Below are 19,637 nucleotides of genomic sequence, written 5' to 3' on the forward strand. Positions count from 1 at the left end.
AGTAACTTTCTGAAGAAATTCTGCCTCAATGCACCCAAAGTGGTTCTGAGTCAGAGATGAGTGCATACTCTACTGTGAGCTTTGGGCAAATGATGCTGTAATCAACTGATAAAGCTTCCCCTACTGTTTTTGTTGTTGTTGTTTTTTTAAAACAAACACTGTCAGGTATCCTGGTAAATATGGTGACAGCTTCCATCCTTGATCTTTTGGCTTGTTATCCTGTTATCTTTTATTCATGGTGCCTGCTGTTCTGGTTCCCTCACATTGTAAACTAGGGGAGGTGATTAAAGAAGCCAACATAACATAAGGAAGTCAACTCTTTGGAGGCCTCAAGTAAGGAACAGCTATCTGAAATTCCCTGAAAGATCTAAAGGTTAATCTTCAAATATCTACCATTTAAACAATAAAAAAAAAAAAAACAAAAAAAAACCAACCAATAAACCCTGCCAGAGAAATGTTTCCTTCATTTTCTCAAATGTGGAAGTGCTCTCCAAAATTACACTGTTCTAAGGCCGATGAAGGGTAATATTCAATTCTACATGAATGACATAATTAAGGTCCCATACCTTTCAACACATTAACACTGGTAGCAGGATTTATACCAGGAGAAAACCTAGAAATTTCCCCTTTCTGGTTGGCATATAGTTTTTATTTCTAGGCTTAGCAGCTCACAAATACCATGCTATTATTAAAGCTATTTCATGTAATTTTCTGAAGTTTCTAAAATGTATTTTCTGTTTCTAAAACTTGGACAGCTGGAGTCCTGGTACTGAGGGAGCTTGGCAATAAAGGCAGAAGAACATGAAAAAACCATGCCAACATTTTTTAATACTTCCTAAATATTTCTAGAATAGATTTTCTGTAAAATGTGAGGCTTTTGTACAATACATGAAGCTGTGGTGTGGCATAAAGGTTTTGCTGGCACTTGTTTGGGATGACCTGCCCATTTTATTTTTGATTTGCCACCTGTAAGTAGTCAGTCTTTCTGAAACTCATGGCAATAAAGCTTTTATAATCACACCATTCAATATTCTCCATATATACATATGTGACAATTAGGAACTGAAAATGGAGCTATCTAGTTAACATATATTTAAACAAAGAAAAGGGCATTTAGAAAATATTAACTGCTTCTCCCTGTGCCTCTCTGAGGTACGTAAATAGGATTGCGCTCAGTTACAGAGAAGTAAATCAAAGTACAGACAGGTGAAATACTTGCCAGTGTCACACAGAAAATGAATTAGGACTGGAACTCAGGAATCTAGAGTCTTAAGCCCACAATCATACTCCTTTACTTACATCCCAAATACTGCAAACATTTATGCACATTTTTAACTTTATAATTTAGAATAGCTCCTCTGACTTCAGTGGATTTATTCATGTGCAGAAATTTAAGAATAGGTATATTTGCAGGCTTAGGGGCATTGGTAATCACCACCATAACAGCAAGAAATTCATCTTTCTATATTTCACTGTTCATAAAATTAGAGGAGAAAAACAACATGAAAAAAAGAGATGGGAGGAATGATGCTCCTATGTCAAGCTTACAAGATTGGAATTCAGTAGCTATGGGACCAGTTCGTCAGTTAACACATGCTATGTTTGTAAAGTGTAGATACCATCAGATGGAAGGCAGTCATAGGAATACAAAATATAACTATCATCATCATCACAGTTACTAAGAAAGCTATATAGTATCCAAAGGCTCAGATGTATATTTACCTGGAGAACTATGTCCCTTTCATTCCGTGAAATGTTAACACTGTGTGGCTGTCCGTTTGCCATGTTTCTGTGGTCTACATCAATGTTATATGGCTCTCTAATGCCTCCAAGGTTGTATCGAATCTGTAAGCTTCCTGAAGAAAGAAATATACAGAATTTTTAGCTATTTATGCCTTTATTTCCCAGAGCTATTTTTTTTTTCTTCCCCCATTTCACTTTTCACATAAGACCTCCATCATTTCACATTTAAATTGCTAGTGGGGTTAAGCTCTGTTGCAAGAGAATTTAAATAGAAAGAGTCAGTGCCTGATAATCTAAACCTAGTGGGTTGGTGATTGCTTCCAGTTTACAGCCATAAGCCATAGTGACCGGCATCACAAAACCAAAGCAGCTACAAGCAGTACTAACTGAAAAATAATCAAGTGAGAATTATGTATGGAATGGCACAGAAGAGACTTATAAATGTTAGCAGGTAAAGCAAGATTGTGCTGTTGAGATTGTTATCCTTGCCTCAATAAAATTCTTTAAAACTGAATAGAGAAACAACAGAATAATGGTTTTATTTGGTACAGGGAATAAGGATTTCCATCAATAAAATAATGATAATTATGTAATAAAATCTGATTTATGATAGATTCATATTGAAATTATATGTGAGCACAAAAGGTTTTCTTTCCATCCCACTTAGTTTTCATTTACTGGTCGGATGGGGTGTTTTGAAGGACTTTGAAGGAAATCTTTTAGTAATTTATACAAAAGGCTTTTGACAAATGGATGTCTCAAATTAGGTTGCTAAGTAACAGTGGTCAACAAATTTTGATTGCAGCTCTTTTTCAATGAAGAATTTTGACAAACCTTTTTGCAGAAAATTTCACTATTTCATCAAAAAAAACTGCCCTCACACTAAAAAATTCAGTTTTTAGCCAAACCCTGAAATATTCTGATTCAAAATGATGCTGTTATACACCATGGGAGCTGTGGTTCAGGTGTCTTATGTTTCCATTTGCCTCTGTGATCTGAGCTCTCTGGCTAGATTACTTCTCCCATGGTGCACCATGGCCAGGGACTCCTGTGATGCATCCTCTCCTCTCACTAAGAGGGGGAAAAGTTGTGCATCTTGAGAGATCTAACCTGGTCAAAAAGCCCAGCCCACAGAAGAGAATAGGAGCATAAGACACCTGAATTACAACTCCCATGAAGCATGGCAGCACCATTTTGAATCAAAATATTTTATTTTTTGATATTTCAACAAAAAGTCAGAATTTTACATTTCCCCACCATGTACCTATTTTCCAGCCAGCTCTACTTCTAAGTGCACATTTAGGCACCTAAATATGTGGCCTGATTTTCAAAAGTGCTAAGCACCCAACAGTTTCCATTGACTGATTTAAAACATCCGCTACTGAAAATCTTGACTACATGGCTCTAATCTTATATTTTAGTTTTAATTCTGCTGGAAAGATTCAATTTGTATTTACTGAAGGAATATTTATAAAATTAGAATGAAGATAATAAATAAGACCCCAATCCTGCAATTTACAATGTGTGAGCAGAGGGATGCATCTGCCTGTAATACCACTGAAGCCAATGGATTTTGCATAGGTGCAGCTGTCTGCCTGAGTTTTGTTAATGTGAGAATTGGAGCTTATATTAAAAAGAGATAAATGCATTTGTGAGCTTTGATGAGGCTCTTAATAAACCACAAAAGCCTAGGCTATTTTAAAATTCTCCATAATGCAGCAACAATCCAAATGCAAATGGGAAAAAAAAATAGTTCCGTCTTGTTCAGATGCACCACCCCTCCTCTCAGAAATACCACTCACCTCCTCACTGATCTTCCCTTCCCCACAATGGTAAATAGCACTAAACATTCCAGAATCAGTTAATATTCTGGCTGCTTACAATTAAGTGGCACTGACAAGCATTGCTTAGAGCCCGATCCTGGAAACACTTTGACGTGTGAATAAAGTAACTCATAAATCCAAGAGCCTGCAGGATCAAGCCCTTGACTTTCACTGTATTAGTTTCAATTATGTAACCAACTAATTTTTTTTTTGGGGGGGGGGGGAGGAGGCGCGGAGAAGGGGGCAACAACAACAGAGGATATCACAGTGCTATTAGAAAAAGAGCTAAATTCATAAAGAAATTTAGGTGTTGTAATGCTCATCATCACTTCTAACTTTCAGAAGCCCAGAAAGTCACTGGGATTCACAAAGCCCTGGGTCAGGCACATCAGCTCCCTATACAATGAATGAGGAGAGATAGGAGCCTCAGAACAGGATTTTAAAAAGCCAGCATGCTAGGAAGCCCCTTGCCTAAAATAGCCCATGGGAGATACCAAGACAGGGACTGTGTGCTAAACCCTGCCTCCTCTCTTGGAGATAGCACCTCCCTGTGCTTGGGATTCTCGCCTGCAAAGCATCTCTTGGCAGTAGGAGCCTATACCACTTCAGTGAGGAGGAGCAGCTCTCTCAGCACTTTTAGCCCAGTGGTTTTAGGCCCTGATTCATGTTCCCCCCTCTGCCTGATGGGGAGAAGGAATTTAAACAGGAATCTGACACCTCTTAGGGGAATGCCCTGGCCACCAGGCACGTAGGGAACATTTACTGCAAAAATTTGGGCACTGAGTTTAGTAACCTACAGGGTTCAGGTGCCTCTGAACAGGGGTTTTGTGAATCCCAATTGCATCTGGTTTGGGGATTTAGGTGTCTAAAGTGGCAGTAGCCTGAAGTGATTAACCATCACAAAAATGCCTTCTGTGAGATCGGTATTACCTTCATGTTTCATATAGGGACAACAAACACACACGGACTTGTCCATGGTCTCACACCAAGCCAGCTATAGAGCCTGTTTCAGAATCCAAAGCTCTTGTCTCAGTCTTGTGCTCTCACCATTAGACCACAAGCCTTCCTTGAGTTATGTTTATAAAAGGTGGTATTTCTTAGGTGTTCTTCTTTCCTGATCTTAGGCCTACTCTCACTTCTATTGAAGTCAGTGGCAAAACTCCCATTGACTTCAGTGGGAGCTGGATCAGGTGGTGGTGGTGTGTGTGTGTGTGTGTGTGTGTGTGTGGTGGGGGGAGGGGTTAAGGAAAAGTGAAGGGGACAGAAAATAATAGGTTGTTCAGTACACATTTTAATTAAAGGATATTATTTCAAAACTTCTTCCCTACCTTATAATCTAACCTGTGTATTTTTTATTTATTTAAATGTATGCTGCTTTGGGTTTTTATGCCCTCCAGAATCTCAATCCACCCTATGGCTTTGACTTTTTCCTCTGCTACACCAGTTGTATGTAACTGCATTGTCTTGGACAGAGTTACACCAGTGTAAAGCTGGTGCAATAAAGTACAGAATCAGGCCCTATGAGTCCTGTTTTGAAATTACTTGGCTGGAGAGATCTTTTCATTAGCTCATGGATTTTGCTTTGGCTATTGTATGCCAAATTTTATGATCAGTTGTAACTTCAGTGGAGAAAGCTCAGAATGATCACTTACCAGATGGCTTAACAAGTACTGCCATGTAGTCCTGAGTGTAAGAGCTGATGTACAGGAGGACACAAGGGGACTTGGTGGTACTGAAGCTGAAACTGAGTGCTTCCTTATTCAAGCGGAGGTCTGGCACAGTGTTATCATGGTTTGTAGAGATCAAGAGAGTTCGGCTGACTAAGTCCTTTGCGCTGATCCCTGGGGACTGGAAATTATATCGGAGCCACATCCCCTCTTCAAAAAATGCTCCAACATCTTGAAAAACAACAACAGTAAGAGAGGTAAGGATAAAGTGAATGTGCTGAGACATTCTTTGAAATTTAGCAGCAACAACAAATAAAATAAATCTTCATTATTTAACTTACTTGGTACTCCTTTATGTGTCTATCTAGGTTGAAGTAATGAAGCGTATTGCAAACATTAACAAATCAATCCTCATAACTTCCCTAGGAGGAAGGAAAGTACTACCCCCATTTTAGAGATGGAGAAATGAATACAGAGAGAGATAAGGTAACTTGCCCAAGGTCCCACAAAATACCTGTAGCACACCTAGAAGTTGAACCCAATTGCCTGAATCCTGGGTTCAGACTCTTGACCACAAGACCACCCTTCCTCTCAAACCCATCAAACTGCCATAGTTTATAATGTGTAAATAGAGCAGATAAAATGATGAAGAGCTACAAGAAAACAGTCAAAAGAAAAGAAAACTATAGGCTGAACCAAGAATAAATTCTGAAAGGTGAGTTCTACTCAATTGTGGAATCGTCTTACCAAGGATTGTTGGAAGATGTAGCACTCGAGAGATTTAAATGGGATTGGACGAAGAACTGAAAAATCATTTACTGATGGGGCAATTCTGTACCAGAAAGGGGATGAGGCTAAGGAGCATTTACCAACTTTAACTTGTATGAACTTTTATGTTTGCACTGAGGTGGCTGAGGGAACGAAAGGAGCTCTTTCCCTCTAGTGCCCCTGGCAAGAGGCAGGCAGAATGGGACTGTTTGTGGTCCTGAAATAGCACCAAAGATGATCAACATGCCAAAGGAGATGTGAATTGGTCAGTAGGACATATAACTAAGGCTCCTTTCCCTTGGGCAACCTCCTCCAAACAAGCAGTCTTTCCTCAATGCTTTGCAGACATCATTGGTGAATAGAATGCGTCCTGTTGGGTACTACACTTATATACCTTTCTCAATGTAGCTATGGTTCTCGAAGCCAGAGTTTAGCCCAAAATGAACAACAATCATATCAAAAACATTTAGAAGACCAAAGAATTAAAACATATTAAAATCAAATTAGCATTTATATTAAATTAAAGCTGGGCCTTTGTGAATGTTCATATTCAAAAGAGAATACTGCCTCAGGCTCATTTCTACCAATAACTCCGTACAGTCTTAAAAATGTATTACAAAAGAATAATTCAGCATTAAGGTCTTTCCATTCTGCCAATACCCTAATATTATTTACTACCCACATCAAGAAAATGGCTAAAGAGAGATCAAGCATAGGAAACACTAAACAGATCAGAGGGTCTTAGCGGAGAGAAAATACATAGTAAAGAAAAAATAGGAGAAAACAACATTTAAAACCTTTTCATCCTACTAAGCATTCAAATGAAATATATAAATAACTGATTTTATACTTAACAATTATAAAATAACTTATTAAGTTATTAAGATAACATTGTGACTTTTCTCACATCTGTCACATTTCTGATACACATCCACAGAGTCTTTGTCATTGGTGAAAGGGAGTACTATTAGGAATGACAACATATCCCGGAAAATTGCTGGTGAATGCACAAATAATTACTACGGGCCAGGTTCTTCTGATGTACTGTTCTGAAGAACAGTACCTTACTCCATGAGTAGTCTAACTGAGAAATTGCTACTGTATATGATTAAGCATATGAGAATATGTAATAATTGGAGATGACTGAAAAACGGAATTTCCATCATGCAGGAAATTCAGATATTTCAACATTTGTTTTTGTCTTGAATCAAGATGAAAAAAGTTGAAATATCAAAACTTTTCATGGAGTGAAAAGCCCCCAAAAATTTGATTTGGAAAATGTCAAAACAGTACAGTGAAGGTTGACTTCAGAAACTACTCGAGGAACTGAAAAAAACAATTGCCTACAGTGGTAGAGAAACATAGTTGTAAGCAGCAGATATAGCGATAACTGGGATAGTTACTTAAAACAGTAGCTTGCTTAATTATACGGAGCTTTTATACAGGCTTCGCTATACAAGGTAACACCGAGAAACAGCAATTTCTTTCCATGAGTTTCAGTAACAAAAACATGAGTCAGACTTTATATTAAGGACACAGTCACAGAGTGGTCTGTGAGTGCTTTCGTGCCTGAATTACAGACCAAACCACTTCAGGTACTCTTCACCACCACCCTGTTTTACTTTGTTGTTCCAGCAGACCTCAACCTGCAGTGCTATTTATAAGCCCTAGCCAGTGCCCCCATATGCCTGGAAGCAGAGCATGCAAGCACTCTACCTGCCTCTGGCATTCTACTCCAAAACCTCCTGCCTCTCAGTTTATATGCTCCCAACTGCTGGGGTTTCTTCCCACTCTAATTAGTCCCTCAGCTGTGGTTCTACTCAGTTGATTGATTCCAGTTAGGTCTCTATTAACCCATATTGGTGTAGATTTAATCACAATATGAGTTGAAAACCATTTATGTACACATCTATTAATTTATTAACCTTTAAATACTATTTATAAATGTATGTTTAATATAAAGTGGCATCAGATTAACATCTAAACTGCTAAACTATCAATATTCTATACTATTTAAATAGAATTTTCATTTTATATAGCTCCTTCCATATTCAGAGTATCTCTAGGTCCTTATAAGCAAATATTGGTAGCACAACAGATGTGCAACCAAATGCTGACTTTACAAGATGTGCAGTAATGCATGCTCAGTAGTGGGGGTAAGAACATGCCCTTAGCTAAAGGCAAGGTAGCTAAATAGAGAAAATGTAAGAAGGGTAATATTACCCAGAGATATCAGTGATGTTCTTTTCCAGTGCCTTGCTAAATGCAGCACTAGAAAAGCTTTGTCCTCCTGTTACCTTAGAACAATTTCCCAAGAATTGAAATATCATGTTTCAAAGTAACACTCCAGCCACATAAAATAATTGTCCAAGCTGTGATCTAACAGTACTGTAAATAATGTAGCGCCACTGTAATAGCTTTATAGCTGTCATTTCTTAGGAGAAATTTTAAATCACCTCCAAATAGTTATGGGAAAGGCAATTCAGTTTAACACCTTTGCTTTTCACTAGACCCAATCTTTGGATAAAAAATTAAGAGCATTATTGTGCAAATACCTGCCACCAAGCTTAGTGCTTACTCCTGTCAGATAGTAGCATTGAAAATAGTGGGGTTGCAAGTGCTATGCACAGTAGTAAATGTCTGCAGGATTTGCCCTAAAATAGCATCTTATTTAAATGTTATTAACTGTACGATATTTCTGTGTTACACAGTTATCTAGAGTTGCTGATGCAGAAAGGCTGCTTGCGTGTGTGCTGCTTTTCAGTGGTGGGTGAAATGATTCCTGTATGTCTAGGGCGAAATTCTGGTCTCAGTTATCCTGGGGTCAATATAAAGCTCCCTGCAAACACCCATATGGCTGCTACCTTATTACCCTTGAAATCCATCCTTATGACTCATCTCACTTAGAAAAAAACATATTGCTAGACAGGTGGTGAGCCAATATTACTGCTTGGCTTGGTGCATCTATTAATTGTGCACACAGCTAGTCTGTAAAATTTTTGTTTTCTTCTTTTACCTCCCAGTCTGTTTGCTTTATCTGCTTGTTATGTCTTGTCTTTTACACAGCAAGCTCTTTGGGGCAGGGTTAGTCTTTTACTACATCTCTGCCAAGTGCCTAGCACAACGGAGCTCCTTGGCTGGGAGCAGCAGCTCTCTCCTGCCCATCTTCTTGCTGATGTGAGCTGAACCAGCATGCACAAAAAATATTTTTTTCCCCTGGCTTGTGTGTATCAATTATTAATTAAATGTTTATATTTGCAAAAATAAAGGTTCAGTGAAGTAAATCAATACTGCCTGTGATGATGGGATATTTTTAATGAGACGGTTCTTGAAACTAACTTCAAGTAAGGACACACAAATAATTACCAGAATAGCTATATAATTATAAATGTACCATCTATTGCAGCAGCCCTTAAAATCTGCCTCACATTTGCCTTTAAGAATTAAGGGACACAATTTACTCTGGACAGATCAGCATTTTTGTAGTAATTTATACATGTTGGACCTGATCCTGCAAAGTGCTTAGTGTCCTGAGCTCAGGTTTGAGTTTAGCAAAGCATTTAAACACATGTTAAAGTCAATGGGATTTAAGCACACAACTAATATCAATCCTTAAGGGCTTTACTGAATAGGGATATACTGATTGACTAGGAAGGTAGTTGAAGGTGCTCAGCACTTTGTAGAAGTGGGCTCATTATGTTTCTGTTAAAATATCATAACTCAAAGGCAGATCATTTTCTCTAAATTGTACACAGCTTATGATTTTGAAATGATGATTGCTGATCAATGAGGAAATTATCTACCTGGAGGACACCAAACACTGATCACCTTGAGGTTTTTTTTGTTTTTAATCAAAGACCTCTAAGTCCCTGATTCAGGAAAGCATTTAAGGTTCAGTGCAAAAGCACTAATGACTGAATAGATATTTCCCTGAATCTGTGCCTAAATACGGAATGATATTTTTTCTTTAGGAAAAATAGTGATGTCGTAACTGAAATAAAGACACCTCCTTTTGATGAGGTGTTGAGGAGATTCCATATACCCACTGTTGCCCTATTTTGGAACATTTTAGATGAGACATCTGAAGAGACCCAGGAGATAAAGCATGGTAAAGGGTTACTGTGCACACTGTCCTTTCAAGACAGAAGCCTCAAGGAAGAGACCATGGCAATAGCAAATCAGTTTTCTTTGGCTAGCAGAACATATTTCTAAACCAATATGCAGTGCAGTCATGCTCTGTTGACAGTCTTAGCAAAAACATAAATAAAAGAAGTTTGGATTAGCTGTCGGGAGAGACACAAGATAGGATTTGTGAAACAATAGATGCAATTTTATCAAGCAAGAAGTACACTCAAAATGAACCATACACATTTTACAAATCTACTCTGCTTATATTTAGAAAGTGGATAAAACAAAAATGGACCCAAACCTCCAGACAAAACACAAATAGATTTAGAACAGACAAACTTATTCTGAGGTTCAAAATTGCTCCACCAACTCCCTACCCCTATTCCCATCTGATTATTTTCATTTTGGCACAGTTCCAATCAGGACCAGAGGCGTTGAAAATTTTGATAAAAGGTGTTCTTGTGCTATTCCCACCAGGTCCACAGGCAGGAATTACCAGAAATCTCAAAAGAAAGCATGTTGTGAGATTTCCAGCCTAATATTGCACATAAGGGTTATGATTCTTTTCTCCTACTGGTTTTACATCAATGAAACTCCATTGACTGCTCCTTCCTTCTCATGCATCATCACAAGTAATTAAGATTCTGCAGGCCAAATGCTACCCTCAGTTACACCTGCAACCTGACTGTCTTCAAATTATGATCTTAATGACAACTGTGAAAGGCCATTGCCATCAATGGGTGTGCACAGATTAGAGAAAAGAACTTTATAAACAATTGTCAGTGATGCACAAAAAAGCTACAGAATCCAGATCCGTCTGCTAGAGCTGAGTTGGCTCTATGCTGCTAACAGAAGTAAAAAAATTGGATTAACTTATAGTATATGTTGCCTATGGAGGTGGTGGAATCTCCATCTTTAGAGTTTTTAAGGCCTGGTTTGACAGAGCCCTGGCTGGGATGATTAAGTTGGTATTGATCCTGCTTTGAGAAGGAGACTGGACTAGATGACCTCCTGAGGTCCCTCCCAACCCTAATCTTCTATGATTCTAACCATTCAAATAAGCATATATGACTTAATGTATACAAGAAGCAGATCTGTTGAGTAAAAAAAAGCCATTTTAGTACAGTTACTTCTCAGATGCACTTCACTTTTAGAGGGGGTATCTCTATTGCATTGGCACTAGGACAGGTATCACTGTCTGGCACTTGTCGTCCGATACACTTCCAAATTAATTCTGGGCTGGGGTTGTGATCTCCTCTTATCCAAAAGAATTCTGGTTACTTCTGTGGTCTTATTGCATCTTAATAAAGCCTCATATGTTTTCAGCTGATAGGCATCAAAAGCTATGTTGTTAACAGGCTTATTTCTGGTGATAGGGTATAATTGTGCATTAGGGGTGAAGTTCTAGATCAGTAGAAGTCAATGATAAAACTCTGCTGACTTTAGTTGGGGCAGGTCTTCGCAATGGTTTTGGACACCATGATGATGAACATTCTGCTATCTGGACCACAGAAGAACTCATGAAAAATTGCAGCAAAAATGGATGTTCTTCTCTTTGCTTCAGAAACCTAAACTGAAAGGTAGGGTTACAGCTGGAAGCTGTGCCCAGTACTGAGGCTACAAGCTTTTCCCTGGCCACAGATAGTCAGGAATAATTAGAATTACTCTTTCCCACTGTCTGCCAATTATCAGATATTCAGCACCCTGATTTCACTTGGCTGGATTTTGATTATTAGAGCTAGACTTCTCATGACGACGTTTCCAACCAGGGACATACACCAAAGACATCTCGGAGCCTTGTGGCTCGCGCACAGATTTTTAAGTCAGTTTAAGTGACCTCACAAGGCCTCTTTCTTTGTCTGACATTTTCTTTTTATGTTTCTCAACTCTCTCCCCAATCCATCAGTACAGAGCATGAACTAACTATAAGAGGCATGCCAGGAATGGCTTGTACTACCAGAAGTGCTAGATAGCATCAGCAATTGCCACTACTACCAGACCGTGGTCACAAAGACTGAGCCTGTTGAGACACCTCCTGGCCAGAGAATAGTAAGGGTAAGAGTCTCACTGTTGTTCTTGATCTGAAAGAGCCATTGCACTGAGACTTTTGAAGATGACAATGATTTTCATTTAACTTCTAGGTGCACTTAGGGTTTACTCTGCTCACAGTCCCACTGTCTGTTTAGTATGTGCAGACAAAATGTGGGCATTTACCAAGGCTTGTTTTTTGGCTGCTGTCACTTAACATTTTGAAGTATTCTGGTAGTGGAGTCAAATGGAGAAATACAGTGATTATTTGTTTCAATTAACAGAATACAAACCCATTAAATATCTGTCCCCTTCTCTGATGAAATACATCAGGGCTCAAGGCAGAGAAGGCAGAGCGGGAAAAATAACATGCAATGATGCCTTTCATGCAGCCTGATGCAAAGCCCATTGAAATCTGTAGTGAGATCCTCATTGATTCAATGGGCTTTGGATCAGGGTCATGATGACGTCATTTTATTACACAGAACAACTTCACTGTAAGTGAGGGTTTGCTACAATCAGAATTCCAATTTGCACAAATACACCAATTCAGAAATCGTCCGACATCACTATACCTGGAGGGAAGGGGACATGTCAGAGGAAGGCTGGGGGCTGTTGTGCTGCACTCACTGAGGGATGTTAGGCTGGAGCTGTAATTATGCTGAATCTGGCTGGCCCAGGATCTTGGAGCTTGTTCCCCTTCACTACATCCAAGTGGAGTGGAGAATCCAGCTGTTTGTTTATATGAAAATATGCCAGGCAGTGGGGGAAAGAAAAGAGTCGAAGAGGAAAGCTGCATAAAATATACATCAGAAGAACTGTTTCTTGAGAAAATGTTTTTCACACATTCCTGTGAGGTATCAGTGGGTCTGTGTGGAGATGCTCCCAGAAGTAACATCAGGGGATGTTTTCCAATGTTGCAAGAGAAGTTCCAGAAATATTTGCGATTGCTTTCTGCATTCTTCAAGGGATGATGGCCCAGTGGTCAGGGTGCTAGACCGGGCCTTGGAAGACCTGGGTTTAATGTTCTGCTCAGCCATAGGCTTCTAGTATGACTATGGCCAAGTACAAAGAATGTGTCTTTACAGCACAGTTAGTTCCAGTTATAACTCGTGTTACCCCTAACTCAACTCCTGTCCACTCACAAAGCTCTCTAAGCAGTGCTTTAAGCTCAAAGTAGCTGGCCTGTCAGAGGAGGGTGGGCTGAACCTTGAATGATGCTGATATCTGCCCTAGTGGTGCAGTGGGGATGCATCAGCTCTAGTTGCAACTACTCAGCAGCAGCTAATCAAATCACTTTGTGCTGCTAATTATATCACTGAGCCCTGGTCTACACTTACCTGGCAAGTCGGCAGCAGTCAATGGGAGTTATGCAAGCTCTGCAGAGTAGCCTGTGTAACTCCGATCGACTGCTGTGCTTCCCTTCTGCGCGACGTCTTTGCTGCACTGTGCCAATGGGAACTGTGTTCCCATTGACGCAGCTCTACACCACTTGAGGAGGTGGCTTACCAATGTTGACTTCTGGATCAATTGAGCGGGTCTTCACTGACCGCTCAGTGGATCCAGATAGGTCAATCTGATGGCGGCGACTTTGCCGCTGTCAGTATAGACATACCCTTAGTGTTGTTTTGCAGTGTGGTCACTCGCCTTTGAGTGAGGCTTGCTTGAGTACAGTAACTCCAGTGTGTTAACTCGAGTTAACTTTGCAGCAAAGACAGGTCCTTAATTGCTCTTTGCCTCAGATCCCCATCTGTACAATAGGGCTAATAGTACTTCCTTACCTCACAGGGGTGTTCTGAGGACATAATACACACTAAAAGATTGTGAGGTGCTTGGATACTAAGTCATGGGGGGTCATAAAAGTCTAACAGATGGATACAGCATACAGGAACCCAGCATCAGAAGTTGGATCTCCTATGCCTTCACATGCATCATCATTCACAGCTGCTAAAATGCTTTCTGAAGTTGCTGCACGCATCTCCAGTAAAAAAATTGGATTCAGTGGATACTAGCCTCAGAGCAGACCTATTGTAACTGGCTGACAGAAAAGTCAAAAGTTTATCATGCTTTCTGTCCCAGAACTGTCAGGATTTTTGACATTATTACCCTTATTTATTTGTTTTCTGTATACAGATACATAAATCTCTGCTCTTTATTAGAAAGATATTATGGCCTGATGGTAGACTGGAAAGCTTTATTCCACTACTTTGGTTCATATTCTGGTTGCAATATCTCTTTGGGTAGTGTGAGTGTAGAAGGGGAGCTGATTTCTTGGATTAAAAATCAAACAAAATGTTTTTCCAACAAAGAAATTCTATGATTTTATGAGAAATGTCATTTTCAAAGCACTACAGCATATACTGCTTGCTCAATAAGAGAATACATGCAGGACAAATAGAGATATACCTGTCTAGAACCTTTTCACAGAACGTACAATATTTTTCAAAAATATATCTGTTCTGTGAATATGTCTGTATTATTAGCTTCCTTTCTGTACAAACCAATTGAATGCTGCTATCTGATTTATGCAGTCAGACATCTGCCCCAGTGCAGAGCCCAGACTTGCATGATTAAGGCCTAGGATTCATAAGCCAAAGAAAAGTCCTTATACAGTTATGGTTGAAAGACCAAGGCCATATTGAATATAATATGTATTTATTTTAGCCCACAAGGTCTTCAGTTCAATGAGCAACAAGAACTAAAATGTCACTTAGTTTAAAAACATGTATTTACAGCAAAAACTTTCAGGCATATTGATAATTTAGGCATTTTTATGTGGGGTTACATGTATATAAATGGGGCAGAATTTCGATCCGACAAAGTAAGACTCTGTAAGAAGGTGAAGAGCTCAGACTCAGCCTAACCACCAGACTATCGTGTTAGCACCAACTAAGGCTGAGTTCCTCTTGGCATCAGAAAGAGCTACAGGGAGGGACAGCAAATCTGACTCAGAAAAACCTTTTAGTTTTGTAAGTGCCGTCCTGTTTTTGGACTCTACTTAAATATAAAGACTAACCCACAGGCAGGAAAGGAGTTTTGTACAATACTCTATTATGGGTGGGTGTAAGGAATGGCATAAGGATTATGATTGTTCATACCAGGTATTTAAGTTTCACCAGAAAAGCATCTGTGTGCACCCATTGTGCCCCTAAATCCTGTATTTATGCATTCATATTAGGCAACTGTGCACAGAAAAGGATAGGATTGAATTTACACATCCAACATACATGGAGGCATGTGAGCTAAAGCATCAACTGTGAAATGGTTCCATTGCCACTTTAATAGATCATAAAGCCAGAAGGGACCATTATTCTGTTCTAATCTGACTTCCTGTGTAACACAGGCCATAGGACTACCCCAAATGGGAACTGATTGTAGTGTTGGACAATTTCCACTCTCTCCCCTGGGCCTTCAATACCTGGGGGAAGAATTTCTTCCTCCAGTTGGCCCCTTGGGAGATCTTCAGAGCATGACACAGTCACTTGTGCTACACACTGATTCCAGGATTTTGCCCTCGGCTGTTTTAAAGATATACCAGTTATAGATGCAAAAATTGAGCTCAAACAAATCTAGCTCTCAGAAATGCTGTTATAGTGATGGGAGGACCACTGTAAAGAAGAAGAAGGTCCTGAAGTGAAGGACAGATTAAGGTCAGAAAGCAGGCTCATTTTGGCTGCTCCTTCTAATAGTTTCTCAGATCAGTGAAAGAACAAATGTAGCTGATTAGAGACCCCCAAAAACCAACAACAAAATAAAAATAGATATCAAACTGGATTTTGGCAGCTTTGTCCTTGTAAGGGAGATGATAATATTCAGGCACTTGAAATGTCAATCACTGAACTGCCACTGATCAGACTGGAGACAATGCAATTTCTTACCAGTCATAATTCTAAGCCTGAAGTTCCCTCAATAAATATATCTCCCACTGTTCATGGTCTGTACTTACCCTGAGAAGCATATGCTAGTTATAAACCAATCTATTCTGACCTTCTATGTCAATGGCATTTTATTTGCTTAGACTTTTCATATCACTTCTTCTGTTACCATTCCCCAGGTACAGCCAAACAGAAAAGCCTGGCATGCAAGAGTGGGTAGGACCCAGAGTGGGAGTTGAAAAACATACTGTGATGATTGGGGGATCTGTCTATGCAACTTGTGAATTCTGGTTGATATTATGAAGTTATTAGGAAATTGCTGCATCACGGAATACCTCTAGGTCTGTGTAATGACCATGGCTTACAAGGCTGAAAGCGTCTCTGCTAGATCAGGTACAACAGGTGATTGTGAAAGGACTATCAGCACTTGAATGGGTCACCTGGGGAAAACAAAAGAGTAATTGCATCCTAGGGGAAAACATCTTCCCTCTTCACTTTCCCTCTGCAGGGGGCTGCTGGCACTGGCAGAATGGAAAATTCTCAAACAAGAGGAAGAGGCTGGGGCTTGGACTCATGGGGAGAAGAAAGAGAGTTCAGTCAGAAGAGGGGAAGGGGATGAACTGGCTAAAGATAGAGGAAGCAAGCTGACCTAGAAAGAGAAACCCCAAGTTTTGGAAAAGAAATCAGGCAGGAATCAGATCTGGGATCCCACAGAGGACCCTAACCCCAACCCAAAGAATGCTCTGGAGTGGTGAGGAAACAAAGTCAGGGAAATGAGTGTAGGGTTTATTATTTTTGTATAAATCTGTGTATTTCTCCTGTGATTAAATAAAGAGCAATAATGTGTTAGATTTCTTTACATAGTGTCTTTGTCATATGCCACACCTACTACGTAGCTCTTTGAGGAGGTAAACCAGAAGGCTCACACCTTTGGGTGGAGTTCTGGGAGATGTGTGTTTAAGTTACCAGGGAAGCCAGAGGGATCAGCATTATTTCCAGGGTGTTGTACTGCATGCTTTTCCAAAGCGGTGACAAATAGAAGATCTGCTCCCTGAGAGTGTGCTTAGGGACCCCAAGACAGGGACAGCTCCTGGGCTCTCTTCAGACTCCGGAGGCTTAAAACATCCAGCATCTAGTATTTGGGTCCCCTCACAGCAATCTGGTGAGCTGCTGACCTGACCAGATAGATCTATAATACATACCATAAAAAAGCTTCTCATCAGAGTTTAAAAGCTATGGGGATAAGGGTTCTGACAACCTTTACTTATGCTGTGTAGTTGCTTGATCATGAGTCTTCAGTGATTTCAGTGGTACTACTTGAGGAGAAAGGCAGTGTCAAATCAGTGGGGCTGCTTGAACAGGATGTTATTCTCACTGTAAGGGCAACACAATTTAGCCTTAAATAAATAAGTGGTGCACCATTAACCATGTTATTTCTAGAGAACTAAACTCAAATTCTGGCTTACATTACAAGGGACAAGAAGCTTGGTTGTCTCATCCTAATTCCCATTTGCACATATTACAAAATCGTGTGATAAGGCAGCATGACTGCTGGTCTCTGACCAAAGGAGAGCAAGGATCGGAATAACTGAGGAAAGTAGCAGATTTCCTTGCTCCACCATATATCTGACCAGTGTTGTCAGTCTCCACAGCCTGTGCAGCCAGTACAATAAAAGCCACTCACATGTTATAAAAAGAAAACATATCACGAGTAACTGGTGCTTTTTAACATCAACAAGGTACCTCAGGGCTTGATGTGATCGTCAAATCTTTTATAAAATATATATATAATTGTCACTTTCTTAACCATGCAAAAAAAAAAAAAAAATAATTCAGCAAAAGATCACAAGGTGCAGTTATACATGTACTTAAAATTAAAAGCAAAACTGATACAGCGATATTCAAAATAGCCCTAACATTAAAAAGTAGAGCTGCTTGAAAAAAGGATGTACTTTTCATGAAAATTTTCATGAATATTTCATTTTTTTGAGGGGGGGGGTGTCAAAATTCAAAATGTCGATGAAAAATGTAGTCAAAATTCCAGAGGTTGGTCTTTTCAACCAGCTATCTTGAAAACATTACTTAGGCATAATATTTCGATAGTAAGGAGATGTGTTTGAATGAGTGCTAGGTGTAAAAAAACCACTGCTACATTCTAGCAAAGATTACACAATACACTCTACTATTTTGCCAAAACCTTATTTCATTGTCATGTATTATTTCTGTGTTTTCTCCTAGCATCCAGTGACAACTAAGTCCTGTTTCATGGAAAAGGAGCATATGGTGGAAGACACCATGAGGTGTCATTAGAAACAAAAGTAGAAGCCGGTTTATTTGAAAACCTAGGGAATTTGGCGACATTTACAAGATGTTCCAGTGTTTTCCTGGATTTACAAGGCATAACTGCAAGTTAAATTTACAATGTAAAACTCAATGAGCCGAAATTGAAATGTTTTAGAGACCTTAGTTTCAGCATTGCTTCATGATTTTTACTGTTCTCTTGTTTATGGGACATTTCCAAAGCTATCTGTTTTTTGTCTACATTATCCTTTAACTTTTTGCGTTTTGATGCCACCTGTTTGTCTTTATGAAGAACCATCGTGAGGTCACAAACATTGAATTATGTTTGTAGGGAGGAGAAGCCTGATTTTCCACAGAGCTAAGTCAGGTTTCAGCACTAACAGAAAAGGAAATTGATGATGATCAAGTTATAAAATTTGCTGCTAAATGGAACTAGGTTGGTCTATAAAAGTTTTCTTTAGAATAGATCTAGTGTTCAGAGCTAGGAACTGAGAGTCTAGAGTTATAGGTTTTATTCCCAACTTTGCCAGAGACTCACTGTATACCTTGAGTAAATCAGTCAGGCCTACATTTTCAAAAATTGCTTTGATTTTTGGTGCCCACCTTTGGATACCGAAAGCTTGATTTTCTCATGTTCTGAGCATGCATAACTCCAGCTGAATTAAATGGGAGCTGTAGGAGCTCTGAAAATGAGATATTTAAAATTAGATATTAGATAGAAAATTAGATATTTAAAACTGGACATCCAAAAGTTGAGGCATCTAAAATCAAAGGCCCTTAATTTGATCCTTAGACACTCTGTATTCCTCAATTCCCTCATTTATAAAATGGGAAAAATATCATCTTCTAACTTTTTAAAAACAGTTTGACATCCAAAGAGGTGTAATAAACATAAAATATTGTTTCAAATACTGCATGGTTTTGGTCGGGTCAGAAATACCATGGTAAGAACAATAACAATAACTCTACTATTATTCCTCTTGTTACGGTAGTGCCTATGGAGAAACCAAGAATGGAGCCCCATTGCAGCAGGCACGGTATAACTTCTCCTGTGGCATTTCTATTTTATGTTGTGTCTAAAGTCAGGGAAGAAATATTTTGTTTAGATCTAATTTTGGCTGAATCTTTGGGTTGGTTTTCATTCAATCTGTGCTTGTCCCATCCCTAAAAGAAACAGAAAAAATGATGTGACAAGTTTTGGAAAAAGAATACTTTTAAAAAGTAAGTTCACTGGAATGTAACAGTGACTATTTTCTGAGTTAGTACACGTGATCTTTAAAAATTACCTCAGTTTTGGCTCCAAG

At 39.2% G+C, this 19,637-nt stretch overlaps 1 protein-coding gene across 1 annotated transcript in view; it reads right to left on the bottom strand.

The window, feature by feature from the left end:
• The window catches only part of LOC137154612 (contactin-associated protein-like 2), a 141,382-nt gene that overhangs the window by 101,508 nt on the left and 20,237 nt on the right, over nt 1-19,637 (bottom strand). Inside the window, exons 4-5 of the mRNA XM_067550347.1 lie at nt 5,219-5,464; nt 1,723-1,856 (exon numbers count right to left, since the gene is read on the bottom strand). Coding sequence (XP_067406448.1) covers nt 1,723-1,856; nt 5,219-5,464 — 380 coding nt within the window. The remainder of the gene's footprint in view (nt 1-1,722; nt 1,857-5,218; nt 5,465-19,637) is intronic.

This window comes from Emydura macquarii, unplaced genomic scaffold (genome assembly GCF_026122565.2).
Source record: "Emydura macquarii macquarii isolate MOO-44397 ecotype Brisbane River unplaced genomic scaffold, CSIRO-AGI_Emac_v2 contig_1263, whole genome shotgun sequence".
In the NCBI taxonomy this organism is placed as follows: Eukaryota; Metazoa; Chordata; order Testudines; family Chelidae; genus Emydura; species Emydura macquarii.